Source organism: Charadrius vociferus, unplaced genomic scaffold (genome assembly GCF_000708025.1).
Source record: "Charadrius vociferus isolate BGI_N301 unplaced genomic scaffold, ASM70802v2 scaffold202, whole genome shotgun sequence".
Lineage (NCBI taxonomy): Eukaryota > Metazoa > Chordata > Aves > Charadriiformes > Charadriidae > Charadrius > Charadrius vociferus.
In genome coordinates this window covers 1,437,357-1,453,408 of record NW_009647242.1, presented here as the reverse complement: position 1 = coordinate 1,453,408, position 16,052 = coordinate 1,437,357, and the positions used below count along the sequence as shown (strand labels likewise).

Sequence of the window (16,052 nt, the reverse complement as noted above, 5' to 3'; positions counted from 1 at the left end):
AGGAATGCTAGCCTTTGGAAGATGCCACAAGGGTCAAATGTGTCGCACAAGGTGGTGTCTTATATATCTGTGAATAGAAGATTAGGGAGGCAGAACACCATCTGCAGAATAACAGGAATTATTTTGACAAATAATTTCAGTATGAAGCCTTGTGCCATAGCATTGTTAATGATTCTGCAAAGGAGGTAGAACATCTGTTTTTTATTGTCCCATAATAAAAAACTTCACATATTCAACTGCACAAAACTTAACTTGTGTGCCTCCAGGGGACAAAGGGCTGAATCGAAGTTTTGTGGAGTAAATTCTTATCCCCTTTATTCAGTGCAAGTAAAAAACAACCACAAGAAAAGTGCTGCAGTAACATCAATAGAGATGAAAGAGCGTTCAGTTACCACCATGTGAATGAATCAGATGGTGGGTGGTCAGAAGTGGGCTCTTTGAAAATGTTTTGATGTGTGCTTTTAACACATATAACGCTACTGCTTTTTTCCCCTTGTTTCTTTTCAGTCCTGTCTCCCTGGGTACTACCGCGTGGATGGAATACTCTTTGGAGGTATTTGTCAACCCTGCAAATGCAATGGGCATGCGACTGAGTGTGATATCCATGGTGTTTGCATTGTAAGTCATCCTTTAAAGTGTTTGTGTTTTAAGCATCTATTTAAGAATTAGGAGAGTATTTTGACTGTGGGAGACAAGTTTACAGTGTATGTGAATTTCAAGCTATGGGTACCAAGTGTTTATTTTTCTTGCTTTTCGTTGTTTACTTCAGAATATGTTCAGGGGACTGCGTTAAATTGTTCTCCAATAAAGGGTTTGTTTCAGTTTATTGTTTCAAGTGGGGAATAATCAGAACTAAAATAAAAATGTCACCATATACTAGCTGATAAAAATCTTAACTTTGCTTGCTGCAGGTAGCAATAAAAACTTTCCTGAAAGGAACAAAATTAAGCAGTGTTTTGGGTAAATACCTGTTTTCAGATATATGTGCATCTTCTATGACTAACATCAGTGGAAATTACACATTACGTTCTGAAGAGAGAATTGCTCTTGGATCTTTTATGAAATTTAAAGGTCACAGAAATACAATGGCTAAGCACCAGTGAGAAATGCATAAGAAGTTTGTTAGTGCAAATGTGTGCAATATGCAAAATATGTTTAAGTTTGCATATAAGTAATGTGTCTGGTTTCATGGTGTAAAGTATATTCTAAAATGTAGGGAAGAAGCAATTAGAATTTGTTGTTACAACTCAGAAAAAGCCCCACTTGTTTTCAAAGTTCTACTCTTCTTCATGGCTGTCTGCTTGAATGTTGTACTGCATGCAGACTCCTGTAGGGATCCCTCAGGGGATGAAAAACCAAGAGTAAATATGAAAAGATTTTTTCCATGTCTCACAGGCTTGTCAACACAACACGACAGGACCTTTCTGTGATCAGTGCTTGCCTGGCTTCTATGGAAGTCCATCCCAAGGGACTTCTGAGGACTGCCAGCCCTGTGCATGTCCTCTGAGTTCTGCTGCAAACAAGTAAGTTGCTTATGTGTGATTTTCTTTTGCATCTTCAGCAAAATCAGAAAGTAAGATGAAGAAAAAATGTCGTGAAATCTGAAGGACAGAGAAAAGGAATTTTTTTCTCCCGTTTCATTTGAGCCTATCTCACAGAAACATTGTTTTTCCAGGTAGACAATGTGCAGACTAAGCTAAGACAGGCTGAGTGAACTGGTGCAATTTGTACACGAAGGGTAGAAGTAATACTTCGACCTATCCTTGGCAGCAAAATCACCGTTATCTTTCATGTTGTTTCAGAAAACAACAGAAGGACAGAAGTGTTGCATGTGAAAAAGAGGAGCTCAGTACAGAAATAGGACAGATTTGCTAGGCAGCACCAGGTTCTTAGGGATTTTTAAAATCTTCCTTTTCTTTAAAAGAACAAAAACCTCAAGAAGAGGTTTTGAAAATGATAACTTTATTTTGACATTTTGTATTCTTTAAGGCATTGATGTTAAACTAGAAAAAAATTGAATTTACATTGTTTTATAGATAGGTGCATGGACTTGAATGGTGGATATTGGATGTTTGTAGAAGTCTTGTGATTCTATGTATTGATATTGACTGCCATACATATTGTTGATAGTTTCAGTCCTACTTGCCAGCTGAGTGAAGGAGGTGGAATTGTCTGTGACAAATGTCTTCCAGGCTATACTGGTTCTCAGTGTGAGAGGTATGTACACTAACTTTGGGTAAAATATCTGTTTCATTGTCATAACTAACTGTTCATCATCCTACCTGCCTTGAATTGTTCATACCACATGTACAGATTATTCGTAATAAAATTTTCCTTCCCATTTTGTTTTTGCTTGTAATAGAGACACACTTTAGATAAAATTTAATAGGAAATACTCCCTTGGGTGCGGAGAGTGTTTGACATGATTGCATTCCAGCTGATAAAGTTTTTGATCTCTGGTGCAGGTGTGCTAATGGTTACTATGGAAATCCACTTGTGCCTGGACAATCATGTACTCCTTGTGAATGCAATGGCAATGTAAACCCACAAGAAGATGACCACTGTGATACCGTCACAGGACAATGCCTGAAATGCTTGGGGAATACAGCAGGTCACCACTGTGAAAAGTGTGCAGATGGGTATTATGGGGATGCAGTGACTGAGAAAAGCTGTCATGGTAATAAGCTGATATTACTCTCCAAATTTAAAGAACGCAAAATGTGGTGTGCATGTAGCAAAGTGGATAGGGAGATATGCACCTTTGCTGAAAGAGTTAACCTTCAAGTTGTGAGTTGGCAAGTGCAGGCTGAAAACTCTGGGGTTGGGTTAGCCTGAGGAAGGAATGTATTATGCTGAGGTCTGACACTTCAAATTCCTGAAACTTATTGGCTTGCTTGATACTGTCCCTTCAGTGATTTGCTGTGGATGTTTCCTACTTCAAACTTCTCAAATGTTTCTGTTCACATAGGAGATTTTGTTTTTATCTTTTAGCCCAGATGTGTAGTACAGGTATTACTGTAGTATATTAAGATCTGTGGGATATAAACAGGTGAAACACACATTTATACAAAATTTGGAATTCTGTATAACAATGAATGCACATAGATAGACAATAATTTTTTTATTTGATTTCTTTTTGTCTAAACATAAGCCTGTGAGTGCCATGTGAACGGTTCCCTTTCAAGTACTTGTCATCATGAGACAGGCTTCTGTCAGTGTAAATCAAATGTGATCGGAGAAAGATGTGATAAATGCTTGGTAAGCAAATATTTGCCTGTTCCTAATATCTGCATTTTCTCGTATCTTGGTCTTCCTGTTTATCTATAGATTTTGATTACAACAGATACAGAGAACTATATTCAGGGGAGAGGGGACCTGTTGTTGGAGCAGAGACCAAAGGTTTGTCTGCACAGGCTTTTGTGGTTGTAAGTTGCTCTGCCTGTGCTCGTTGCAGATGTGCAGCTATATAGTTGACTCGGCACCTTTCTGAACAGGGCTGTTCAGGCTAGTGCTGTGCTGAGTGACAGCATGCAGTCGTGTTGGCGTACCGAAAAAAACCAAACCAAACACTGGTAACAGACCTGAAGGGATCTTAGTGCTGTGCTTCTGCAAAATGAGGTGTGAGTGGGAATATCTGAAGAATGTGGGTGGTGATAATAAATACATCATGAATGAACACCAAAAAGGGATTCAGCTAAAAGACAGGCCTGTTATAAGAACAAGTAGATATTCACTGAGGATACAAAACAGCAGTTTCCAGCCTTTGCTAAGTGTAGAACTGCCTCAGAGACCAGAGCAGGAAATCTGTGCCCAGTTACTGCCCTTGTGCCAGCTAAGCTGAATGCCTTTCAGTCCACACATAGAGGATGTCACTGACCTGCTCTGTTCTGGTTTTTCACTCACATTCACATAAATCCGTGCCTGATCAGCACAGTCCAGCCTCAACTCATGGAAGTCTTCAAATTAAAATAACTTCAAACTTTAAAACATAAAGTCTGACTGATGAGATTAGGAAAGGGTTTCAGTGTTTACTTTTTCACCCAAATGTGTGCTTGCATATAACAGGGAACAGTGAAGAGATGAGGCTAGGGAGTTCTCCCACAGCAGTCAGATAGTGCTGCCCAATATTCATGCAGGTCAGACAGCAGGGAAAGTAAACAAGAGAAAGTAAGAGTGTACATCCTATTGTTTTAAAAAAAATTATGAAATATAGCTCAAATGTATTTACTTTCTGTCCAACAGAATGGTTATTATGGCTTACTTACTGGGCTTGGATGCATTCCTTGCAATTGCAGTCAGTTTGGCTCCGTTTCTGAGGACTGCAATCATGAGGGGCAGTGTCACTGTGTACCAGGAGTGGCTGGAGAAAAGTGTGATCGTTGTGCTTATGGCTTTCATGCGTTCCAGAATGGTGGCTGCACACGTAAGCTCTAATCCGTGATCCTTTCAGGGTTTGTCTGGAATTTCTTTCAGCAGTACATTTTATGTTAAACTTTGGCAAAAGTCAGGGTTTTTGATGACTATAGGGAATGATCTGTAGAATGATCTCCTAATACTTTGATTAAACTAGGGAACAAAACATTTCTTTGATTGCTTATTGAGTGGTTCCTTGTAAAAGGTGGTGACTACAAAACAACAACTCAGAAAGGTTGCGTGAGAGAAATATTACATCCTCAATAGCTCCTTTGTCTCTTCTTTTTACAAAACCCTTCAATCCTTCAGAGAGAATAGAAACTTCTTTTTTTTCTGCAATCGTAAAAGTTCAGAGCTACTACTCTTACAGATATTTACTTTGTTTTTTCATTTAATTCTTAAAAATATATTTTATCCTTCGATAAGATGTCATTGACTATTTTCCCATCATCACGGAGGTGTGTACAATTTTTAGTCACGATACAGAAAAATGTTAATCCAGACAGAGAACATGCCATCAAAAAAACTAATTTATGATGTTAATAAGATGCGCTTTTCAACACAGTATAGCTAAAGGAATGCCTACCTTTTCTTCAACCTGACAAACATATTTTTTTTCACACCTCAAATTGTATAGTAATATGGAATCTGCAGTGAGATGATGTGATAGGATTATGTTTTGGAACATATATATACCGTGTTTTTACTGAGGATAGAAGATCCCTTAGGTACCTTTAACCACTTCAGTCGCGAAAATTTTGTAAATGTTATTAAAACTATTAATAAAACCACTTTTCTGAACTTCTGCTTTTTAACAAGAATAGTATTGCATTTCTTAACCAACTACTGCAGGAAGCACTTTATTTATCATAAAAATAGTTATCCATCCCTATTATTCACTAAATAATTCTTGAAAAGTACTAATTCCTGAGATTAGTCCTTTCACCTTCTTGAGAACATTATCATATCTTCTGATGAGTTTTGTATCCTCTATAACAGATTTTCTTCCGTATTTACTCTTCTCCACAATAGTTTTGTTTGGCTTTGTTGATTCCCCTGCTTGTTAAACCACCAGACAGGCTGTGTCAAGAAGCAATAATTGGCTTCCAATAAAAAGATGAAATGTCACTGTGGTCACAATGTGTTTCTCAGTGGTTAGGGATGGCAAGTTCCTAGTGGAATGGATAAACTGTACTGCATAATTAAGAAAAGTAATACTAGCAGTGGTCTTGCAGTTTCTTCTCTGTAGCTAAAGCAAGGATAAAATTAATAATTCAGTCCTATTTCTCTTGCAGCCTGTGACTGTGCTCATACTCAGAACAACTGTAATGCTGATTCTGGCCAATGCATTTGTCCCCCTCACACTCAGGGACCAAAATGTGAACTCTGTGAAGAAAATCACTGGGGACTCTCTCCTAAACTTGGCTGCAAGGTATGATAGGCTAGCCGAAAAGCTGTGGCTGTTAAAAGCAATTTGCCTTGTACTAATGTGAGAATTGGACTCTTATTTTGAAAGCTTCAATCTTTATTCTCTGTCTCAAAGTATTAGTGCAACATACGTTAAAAAAAAAAAGTTAAAAAAAAAAAATAATCAGACTGTAAAGTGTTTGAGGAACCTTCTAAGAAAACTGTTTTTGAAAAAACTGAACACTCAGAGTGGCTGTTCTGCATAAATCATATTAAAATTTTGAAGTGTGTATTCTAACTTTTAATTGCTTTAAATAGTGATACTAAAGCAGACATAGCAACAAGTAACAATTTCTGTGCTAATCAAGGAGTGATGATATGATTTTAAGAATGACAAAAGCTAGCTTATCTTGAAAGACTTTTTTCTGAATATTTAAAATTAAAATGGTGTAAAGTAGTTAATGTTTCATGAATGGAAAAATGGTAACCGCCATTATCTCAGCTTAATATTTATGATTAAGCAGTAAAATGCCAAGTCAGTGCAGATCCAAGGAGTAGCAACCATTTACTCAATTAGGCTCGTGCAATAAATTCCTGACAGATGTGGCACTGGGCCAATTTTTATTTTATAAATGTTGAGATTATAAAAAGCCTCAGAATTACATGAATGTAATGGGTAATTTCAATGGAGAAACCACAAATATAATCAACTTGACAGGGTCTGTCATTATACACAGTATGTACTTGACAAGTACAAGTATCAGCCAAATCGTTTTCTTTTTTCTCTCTTTAATTTTTTAGAGTAAGGATGATAAAATAGTCCTATAATATCTCTTGAGAGTTTACCATCTTAGTGATTTATAGCAACTTACTTGGCAGCTGCGCTTTAAACCACTGCTTTTTCAGCTAGCAGCCACTGTCATTCTTACCTAATGTTCTGCAAATACAATGTGCTGGTCCCTGTGCATTTCCCTTGAAGTGTTTCATAAGGTGATTCCACAGCACTTGCCAAGGATCAAGTTTAAATATGTAACTGCTCCCTTTTGGGAAGTTATTTAGCATTCCTTTTGGTTACAGCATCACAGTAACTAACATGAATGACACTAAGGTGTTTTAGTTAACAATACTGTTAACTAAACAATACTGATCTGCTGGAAACGGTCCCAACAGAGGCTGCCCTGTGCTGACTAGTCAGCTGTGGCAGGTTGAGATACGGTGCAGTGTCTACTGGCAAACCCTGGAAAGGCTCTTGCATGCTTTGTACAGGGATGAAATGGGGCAGATGCTATCAGAAGCCCAGCTGGTCTGCTTTTTGCAACAGACTGCATTAGTGGGATACTTCATCTGTCTCCGTTTCTTGCAGTTTTCCTGATATTTGATATCCATTTTTGGGTGCAGTGATGGAGCAGAGCTGTAGTCATGTTTTGCTTACAACCCTTTTCAAGTGTGCTGCAGCACAGTTAATTGTACCTTAGCGTCCTTATTTATCTTTATCACATATAGATAGAGATTGAAATCCATGTAAATTATTTCTATTGTGATTCTTAAAATAGCGTTTGATGTTCAGGGCTGTAGACCTTTAATGATATCTGTGTGTCACAGTTGTCCGCTTGTTCGGTCATAAAGTGTATTAGACTAGTCAGCGTAGTACTTAGTGCTTGCTGCTAGAGTAAAAACTACTTAATACAAAGAGTACTAAGGTGAGCAACAAACTCTTCATTGTGAAGAATGCTAACGGATACATAATGATGTGGGTCTTTGTGTAAAGTGCTTTACAAGGTAAGGCTTTTCATCTCAGAGGTGATAAGGAAAGAAGACTCAGGGAAAATGTTCACAGTCAGGTGACAGATGGAATGTACTTTTTGCCTGCACTGTTAGAAATAACCACAGAGCAAAATTGGTCTTGTTAAGTAACCACAGATATGAAATTAAGACTGAAGGTTAGATCTGCTTCAAAAAAGAATAACAAATTTAGTATATCCACTTTACATATTTGTAATAACAGGTTCAAATTATTTCTTGCATAAAGAAGGATGCGCTCTGCCAGGGAGCAGTATTCCTTTGGTACTGAGCTGCAGTGCGTGCTGTGGATGCAATGAGATTCTTAGTTTCTCATCAAATAGTAGATGAAGCTTGAGCAAGATGTAGGCCCTATTAATGCTTCTTGAAATCTTAAAAGAATGTCAGTATTAAGATTTTTGGTTTTATCATATTTATACAATTATGGTACTTATGGATTCCTTTCCTCCAACATTTATGTAACGTTATTTTAATTTACTTGCTGCACTCAATACATAATGTTTTAAAGTCTTTTGGATTTTTTTTTTCCTGGAACAGGTTTCTTCAGCTTCTTTAATTCCCAACACAGATTTGGGAATCAACAGAGCTTCTTACTTTTTGCCAGCCAATGTTTACTGGAAATGGAGTTCTTTGTTCAAATACTAACCCAACAACCCTGTGTGGAAGTTCTTTCCTTTTATTATTGAACAGTAGTTGTTGACAAACACTGAGTTTTAAGGGCCACTCTAAATTTACTGTGCTGTTTCTGTTGTAACAAGATTGTTTTTAAAGATCTGCTATTTATCAATATTTCTTCTTTTTATCTGAGGCTTGCAACTGTAGTGACACTGGTTCAACCAGTCTCCAGTGTGATGTATTGACGGGTCAATGCCAGTGCAAAGTTGAATTTGGAGGGCAAGACTGTTCCAGGTGTGCATTGGGCTACAGGGACTACCCGGACTGTGTTGCCTGTGACTGTGACTTGAGTGGAACCAAAGCGGAGATGTGTGATGACACTGAAGGACTTTGTGGTTGTGAAGAAGAAACTGGCATCTGTACCTGCAAGGTACTGAAGTATTCAGACGCTTTTGGGACAGCATTGGGTTTTTCTGGTCATTTATTACTTAAAAGTCATGGAAGATGTAGGGCTGAAAGGACTTCAAAATGCAACCTGCATCTCTTCTTTGAGACATTTCCAAGTACTCCTAAATCATCCCTAAAGGGTTTTCTGTGCCAGCACTAAACAGGTCTTATTATTAGTCAGCTGTGTTAAAAACTGCCCACTTAGGACAGACAAAAGCCGGCTGTAGGCAGAAGAGATAGTAACTAACATGGTGGTGGTGTTTCTGTTTTCAGAAATTCCTGAGTTCCTATATTTTGTTTTACATAGCCAGGTAATATTACTTCCAGTTTGTGGTCCTAACATTACTGTGGCACAGTACTGTAGTTCTCTTTTAGAAAGAATTCATGGAATTTGATGTGGATGCGTGTTAAGAAGTCAGGATCAAGACCCATTGTATGCCTAATCACAAAAAAAGTAATTTCTAGCTGACTAAAGTTAGACTTGCCAGTTGGGAATTGAGTGCAAAAACAGACACTTGGGAATAGGTCCCCTGATTCCTATTCATACTGAGCAGTTCCTTTAGCTTTGAGAGCCCATTTTCCAGCATGGGGGTGGGTGGGTGGATTTTTCTGTCTTGAATGGAAATGTATAGCTGCTAATTTTTGCTAGAAAATCAAATACATGAGTTTAGCTTGAAGGTTCCATTTTCTTTTTTTTTTTTTTTAAAAAGAAAACAGTATTGGAAAATAATGAAAAAATAATGTACTGCATAGGAAAACAGAATAGGTACAATATTTGACTTCCTGTTGTGTACATAGCAACTAGTATTTCTTCCAAAAAGAACCATCTTTCATTCAGCTAGCAAAGTAACATGGGTGTGCTTTTATGTTTTATTTGTTTCCTCCAGGAAAATGTATTTGGTCTACAATGCAGTGAGTGTAAACCTGGAACTTTTGCTCTGTCTGCTAACAATGCACTAGGTTGTACTCCGTGCTTCTGTTTCGGGATGTCCACATTTTGTTCTGAACTAGAAGATCATGTGAGAATTCCTGTAAGTAAAGTGGCATAAATATACAGTCACTGGGGTTATCCTCGTGTTAGGTACCACACCGGTGTGCTTAAGGTTGCGTACATTTCATGAATCAGGCTGAATGCAATTGGCTTGTTTATGGAGGCAGTGGCATACAGCCACTAGTCATAGTCTTATTTCTGAAAGTGGTTATAGTCTTATTTTTGAAACCTTGTGCTTTTTTAAATAAACATGTTTCCCAGTTTTTTTATTTGGGCATTTATTACTCTAAGATGGACTATTGAGTATATCAAAGCAGCTAAAATTGTTTAATTAAAACTGTATGTTACACTGAGAGAGAATATTTTTCTTCAATGAATTTTTTGCTCTTTGTGTTGCAGATAACCTTGACTCCAGATCAGTCCGTTCTGCACGTAGTAGCTCAAAGTAACCTAACTGGAACAGTGGAAGGAGTATTTTCACAATTTCCTGATGTTTTACTGGATGCTGCCATAGTCAGAAAATACTTAAATACAGAAACGTTTTACTGGAGGTTACCACAGCAGTTCCAGGGAGACCAGGTAAGATCATTACGTAATTAGAATGCTTTATAGATAATTTCTTTATTGTCTAATAGTCGCTCCTTTATTGTAGCATAGTCATTTTATCTTGATAACATTTTTCTGTGTTAGTTCTATTCTTGTAGGTCATAATATCATAAACATCCAGTGACTTAACTTATTTATAGCAAGCACAAACAGTATGTTTACATTACCCTTACCTAATGAGATTTTTCTTGACCTTGTAAATTGTTAACACCCATATTTAATTACCATGTTACTCGTGTAGGGGGGGAAAAAGTGATGTATTCAATTTTACTTTAGAAACCTGAAAGAGTTTTCAGCCTTGATGCTAGATTCAGTATATAGATCATGGAATCTCTGTTGCTTAGGAATTAAATGAAAATTGAGTGCACACCTTGAAAGGGCCTAAAAGAAGAATCTGAGACTGCTTTTTAGAAATATGCATTTAACCTTGGTGCAAAACCTGTTGAGTTTAGATCAATTTTCATGTTTTATTGCCAGTTCTTCAAAGAACTGGCAGTTTTCAAGTCTTCTGATGATGTTAAAATAGTTTCAGCTAGTAGCTCTAACCTTGGAATAAATAAAAGTAATTTTTCACCAAAACAGCTCATGGCCTATGGAGGGAAGCTGAGATACACTGTTGCTTTTTATGCTTTGGATGGCTTTGGAACCTCAAATTTTGAGCCACAGATCCTAATGAAGGGAGGTCACACCAGCAAGTTGGTCATCTATGTAGACATCCCTTCTCCAGAAAACGGAGTAAGAACTGACAAGGAAGTAGAAATGAAGGAGGTAAGCCAAAACATTGGTGTGAAACTATTTCCTTTCTTCAAGCTTTTACAGAAAAGTTCTATATATTTAAGAAAACACTTTGAAAAATGCATAGTCAAATAGGCTGAATAAATAGAGCACTTGGATTAAAGTCCATCTATTTTAGGGAAAAATGGCTGTGCTATAACAGGAAATAACATTTTGACATTGTTTCCACTTGCTGAAGGTGTTGATGTGTCAAGCTTTTCAAACACAGACTCTGAATTCAGTGATAACTGAGAGGCAGACAGGTATTGTCATTCTCAGGCAGTCTCGTAATTTTGTAGCATGTATGTTCTGCTCAAGACCAGGGGCATCACATGGGGCAAGAATCTTAGTCTAGCAGGAGCAGTAAGTTGCAGTAGTGACCACTGGACAGTTTCAGAGGAGATAACGATGACCTCCTTTGGTCTCTGGGACTCTCTGCTGACTGGGGCGGTGGTGAGGTCTAGTCTGTCTTCTTGACAGGAGGCAGGACACATTTACAGCAGCTGTTTCTAACTGCACATAAAATGAGTGCTGTGAAGTCCTGGTCTTTTGGCTGTCTGGGTTCTCCAGATCTAGCCAGAAGAAACTGCCAGCAGGCCTTGACTGCTTTCCTGTAGAAACTGGTCATGGAAATTGAGTGCAGGGAAGAGAAGGAGAGGAGAAATAATATAAAACTGTGTCTTCTCCTAATATGGAGCAAGACTTTCGATTTTCTGGGACCTAGAGTTTAGATGTAGTCACCATGACAGCATTTAAAAAAAAAACACGTAAGGAGGAACAGAGCATTACCTTGAACTAAGCTTGAACGCTCATGGTTTTAATATGTGTTATGTTTCCCTAGGATTCTTGGAGGTATTTTAACTCTGTATCTGATGAGCCTGTCTTACGTTCTGACTTCATGTCTGTGCTAAGCAATGTTGAATATATCCTTATCAAGGCAGCTTATGGCCAAGGATTACAGCAAAGCAGGTAAAGCAATCTCCAATTGCATTTACTGTAATTTAACCTAGAAATAGTCCCAACTGAGCTATACAGTAAATATTTAACTCAAATTAGAGAAATTGCAAATTTCCTATTTGTGACTTTTGTTCTTCCTCTGATAAGAAAACATTTATGACCTATAACGGCAGCAGAATGTGTCTTTAATTCTTTCTGTGAAACACTAAATATCTCTGCTGCTTACTTTGACAGAAAAGCTGATACAGTTAGATGATTTCTAAATTATTTCTTTCCCATTTTATTTTTATGGGTATTGAATTTTATTTTTTTTTTAATTGAAACACATCATCCCCTGAGTTCTTGGGCTTATACCAATCTAGGTCTCTCCTATAGCTTTATGCACAGTGGTAGTAAACCACTTCTTTGTGGTAGTGGTAGTAAAATATTCCCACCTCAGAACGGTAGCCTTTTACTGCCATTTTGAACAGAACTAGGTTACTAATGAGAGGGAGGAGATGGCATATAGTCTTTGCATCTGTCAGTTTGGAAACTAACAAGACAAGTAGAGATGCATTCAATGAAAGCCCAATATCTCTACATCTTCACAGTTGTGAAGAAGTGTGGTTCCACTTCCAGGCTTGGACTATTTTTGATTCACAAGCCCTCAACTATATTTTTGTAAGCTCTGTCCAAAAATTTGTGGGACAAAACAGATGTATTTCTCTCTAGTGTTTCTGAGACAGAAATACATACTCGTGTATGGTGGGTTTGTCAAGTTTTGCAGAACAATGGGATCAGCCTGTATTACTTTGAAGTACTTCTGATTTGTTTGTTGTAGGTCCTGAAATCCCATAAATATGTAAAGCATTTTCATATTTTATTGAGATATTTGCATGGGGAAAAGGGAATCAAGGGAGATTATGCATGGTAGCCCTGACCTTGAAGCATAAGTGTTTGGATCTCAGTTTTGGTGCTCGGACTTCTCTAGATATTCACGCTGTCTTCTGCATATATCTTGTAGAATTGCAAATATCTCAATGGAAATTGCAGTGAAGTTTGAAGAAATGCATCTAGGCAGAGCCAGAGCTCATCTTGTAGAACAATGTAGATGTCCTCCTGGTTATGCTGGATTGTCCTGTCAGGTACAGAATCCCTGAATCCATTTTGTGTGTCTAGTAGTAAGATAATAAGAAAAGTTACTTAAATGCCTTTTAGAATTGTTTGTAACTGGATCGTATTTTTTTTTTTTTTTGCTTTACTCCCCTTACAAATAGAGCTGTGCTCCAGGATACTACAGGGGAAAGCATACAGAACTCAGTGTAAAAGAGCCTCACACTCTGATAACACCTTGTGTGCCATGTCAGTGCAACAACCACAGTGAAACCTGTGATCCCGAAACTGGAAAGTGCTTGGTATGTACAATTTATACATTTTTCTATTGGTTTCACCTGAGCAGACAATGGCAGTAACCTATGGAAGGAGTTTCTGGGAGAAGTATATGGCTGTACTATTTGGATACAGTATAATTCCTCCTGCAACTCTGAAGAATGGAAAATCTGAGTAGTATTTCCCTTAGGGTCTGTTCAGCAATATTATCAAGCTTTTCGGGAACTGACATCTTCAAAATCATTGATTATTTTAGTTTTAATTTTACTTTAAATATAACTCGTGTATCCGTTCAGTTTATCTGTTTTTCTGTAAGACTTTTTGGGCTTCTGTCCTTGGTCTGGCGAAGGTGTGCTTAGTTACACAAAACAAGAAGTAAAGAAATCAGTAAGCCATACCACACCACAGACTAGGTCAAAATCAAATTCTTGTCTGTCAGAAGAGAGTCCTCTGGTCTGCTTTAAGTGAGGCTTTTTTAACTCCTGGAGACTAAAGTAGTATAAAGATATACCTCAGCTAAGTTAATTTGCTTACTCCTCTCATTTTATCCGAAAGGTTGCAAAGAGGGGCCACATCTGACTAACACATTGCCTCTCTCTTGTGGGCTGACAGCCCTGTGGACAGCAAATTCTCAGCTAACCACATAAGGCACATTAAGTCTGTTCTCTGGTATGGCTCAGTATTATCTCCTAAAGTTTTTTCAGTTTCTTAGTTTTTCCAGTGGTGAGTTGGTCAGTTCAAAGTCAACTTCTGCTGAATTCATTCTTGAAGACAATTTTTAAAGTGAGTTTCTTTAGTCCTTCAGGCTTTTTTAAACCATTCTTTCACTTTCAGGTTTGTCTAAAGTATGTCTCGCATGAGTAAGAACTACGATTCTCATTTGTACAAGGCAAAAACACGCTGATCTTTCACACTGGTGAATGCTAGTCATTCTTCCTCTAAGCTTCTTGTTGCAGAGGTAGCAAGTCACCCACGTATTAGATTGCTACTTAAACATTTCCAGCTGAGTCGTGTAGGCAAAAGAGATAGTTTTCACCTCTGTCTTCTGCTCCCATATAATAGGAGGCTACATTGCTACTGCTTACTGTCTTCAACTAACCTCTAAAGTATACACACTCTCAAGAATATGAATCAAAAAAAAGGAAAATAGAAAAAAAGGGAAAAGAGAAACTGAATTTTATTCACTTAGGAGACTAGTCAGTTGAATTATGTTTATAATACCAATTTAGTGCATTAATATTAATATCACTGGCTGTTGATCAGTACTGTTGACAAATTATAGTGTCTGTGGATGGTCCTTGGTGTATAGCATTCAAATGCATTTGCTGAAATGTTGAGACTTATATTTTTCATCCAGCTATCCTGTTTAATTTTTCCGTCAGTTGCCGCTTTTTTTTTTTAGGATTTTCTGTTTTATACTGTGGTTTCCTGGCCTGAATTGGGTTAATAGAAGTAGAAATATATAAACCTTAATGGAAATTTAGAACAGAAATTAGGGCAGCCTGCCTGGGGGGGCACTCACGTAAGAGAAAATATGCTGCCATTTTGCTTATTTTTGCGTAGAAGGTTCCTCCACTCCGAGAATGCTGACCAATGGACATTTAGAGATAATTGTTGGAAACTGTATACATTTATTGATTGGGGGGAAGATAAAGTTCTTCTTGTTTGTTGTTGTTTTAAACTTTCTGAATTCCTTTTTGTGTATCAGAACTGCAGAGATAACACAGTTGGTGATTACTGCAGTGCTTGTGCCCCAGGCTACTATGGGAAAGTCACTGGATCTGTCAACGACTGCTCTCTTTGTGCCTGTCCCAGGGCCAACCCTGTTAGGTAACCAGATCTTACTAAATCCAATGTATATTTTAGCATTCAGAATTTCTTGTGCTGTCTGTCCCACCTCCTACTCCCGCCATGATATGACAACAGAAGTTAATTATCATTACACATCCTTAATTTTTAGACATTTGAATTCTACGTATTTTGGTAAATGGAGCTTACATTCTGAGTTGTTCACAGCTATTCGCAACTCTGAGGTTTTAAAATAAAACGATTAACTGATAGATAAATAATTTCTTTTTCTCTAAGAGTAGATCAGCCACATAGAATGCTTTGTAGGTAATGGACTTAGTTGCTCTGACACGATTTAGTTTCAAATGTGGGTCTCTTTCTTCATTCGAAAAATAATGCTTTTGTATTTACAAAGATTCAGGCCACCTCCAGTCAATGCAGGAACTTTTCATGAGATCAATCCTAGGGGAAGAACAAGTACTCTTTTGTTTGAAGTGTATATATCTGTTTGTTTGGTAGACAAATAGTTAACTTCATATTTTAAAAATCAAAATGCAGTGCTGGCTGTTTTTTCTCTAGAAGCTTGAAAAGCATGTTTGCTGTTTGCTTTGGGATAACTGAATCAGAATAAGAGTCTAGCAACTCTGGTGTTCTCATGCAAGTGTCAGATATATACCATAGCCGTATCAAGCAGCATCCATTTTTCATTGTCTTATCTTTTAAAATGAAGTCCATAGGGTGCTTTAGGATATTATACAGTAACGGTGTTGCATTGGAAAGCCAACTTTTAAAGAAACAAATAATTTAAAGTGCAAGTTCTAGAGCACTGCATCTGAACAGAGGATGCTGTTGCTCACAATATTTAACCTGTGGCTGAAGGTGTTCT

At 37.6% G+C, this 16,052-nt stretch overlaps 1 protein-coding gene across 1 annotated transcript in view; it reads left to right on the top strand.

Annotated features, from left to right (window-relative positions):
- The window catches only part of LAMA1 (laminin, alpha 1), an 82,097-nt gene that overhangs the window by 29,903 nt on the left and 36,142 nt on the right, over positions 1 to 16,052 (top strand). The window contains 15 exon segments of the mRNA XM_009879979.1: positions 508 to 618; positions 1,396 to 1,523; positions 2,131 to 2,217; positions 2,466 to 2,677; positions 3,152 to 3,258; positions 4,243 to 4,423; positions 5,709 to 5,845; positions 8,429 to 8,665; positions 9,570 to 9,713; positions 10,073 to 10,252; positions 10,862 to 11,047; positions 11,895 to 12,022; positions 13,014 to 13,134; positions 13,267 to 13,404; positions 15,087 to 15,208. Coding sequence (XP_009878281.1) covers positions 508 to 618; positions 1,396 to 1,523; positions 2,131 to 2,217; positions 2,466 to 2,677; positions 3,152 to 3,258; positions 4,243 to 4,423; positions 5,709 to 5,845; positions 8,429 to 8,665; positions 9,570 to 9,713; positions 10,073 to 10,252; positions 10,862 to 11,047; positions 11,895 to 12,022; positions 13,014 to 13,134; positions 13,267 to 13,404; positions 15,087 to 15,208 — 2,219 coding nt within the window.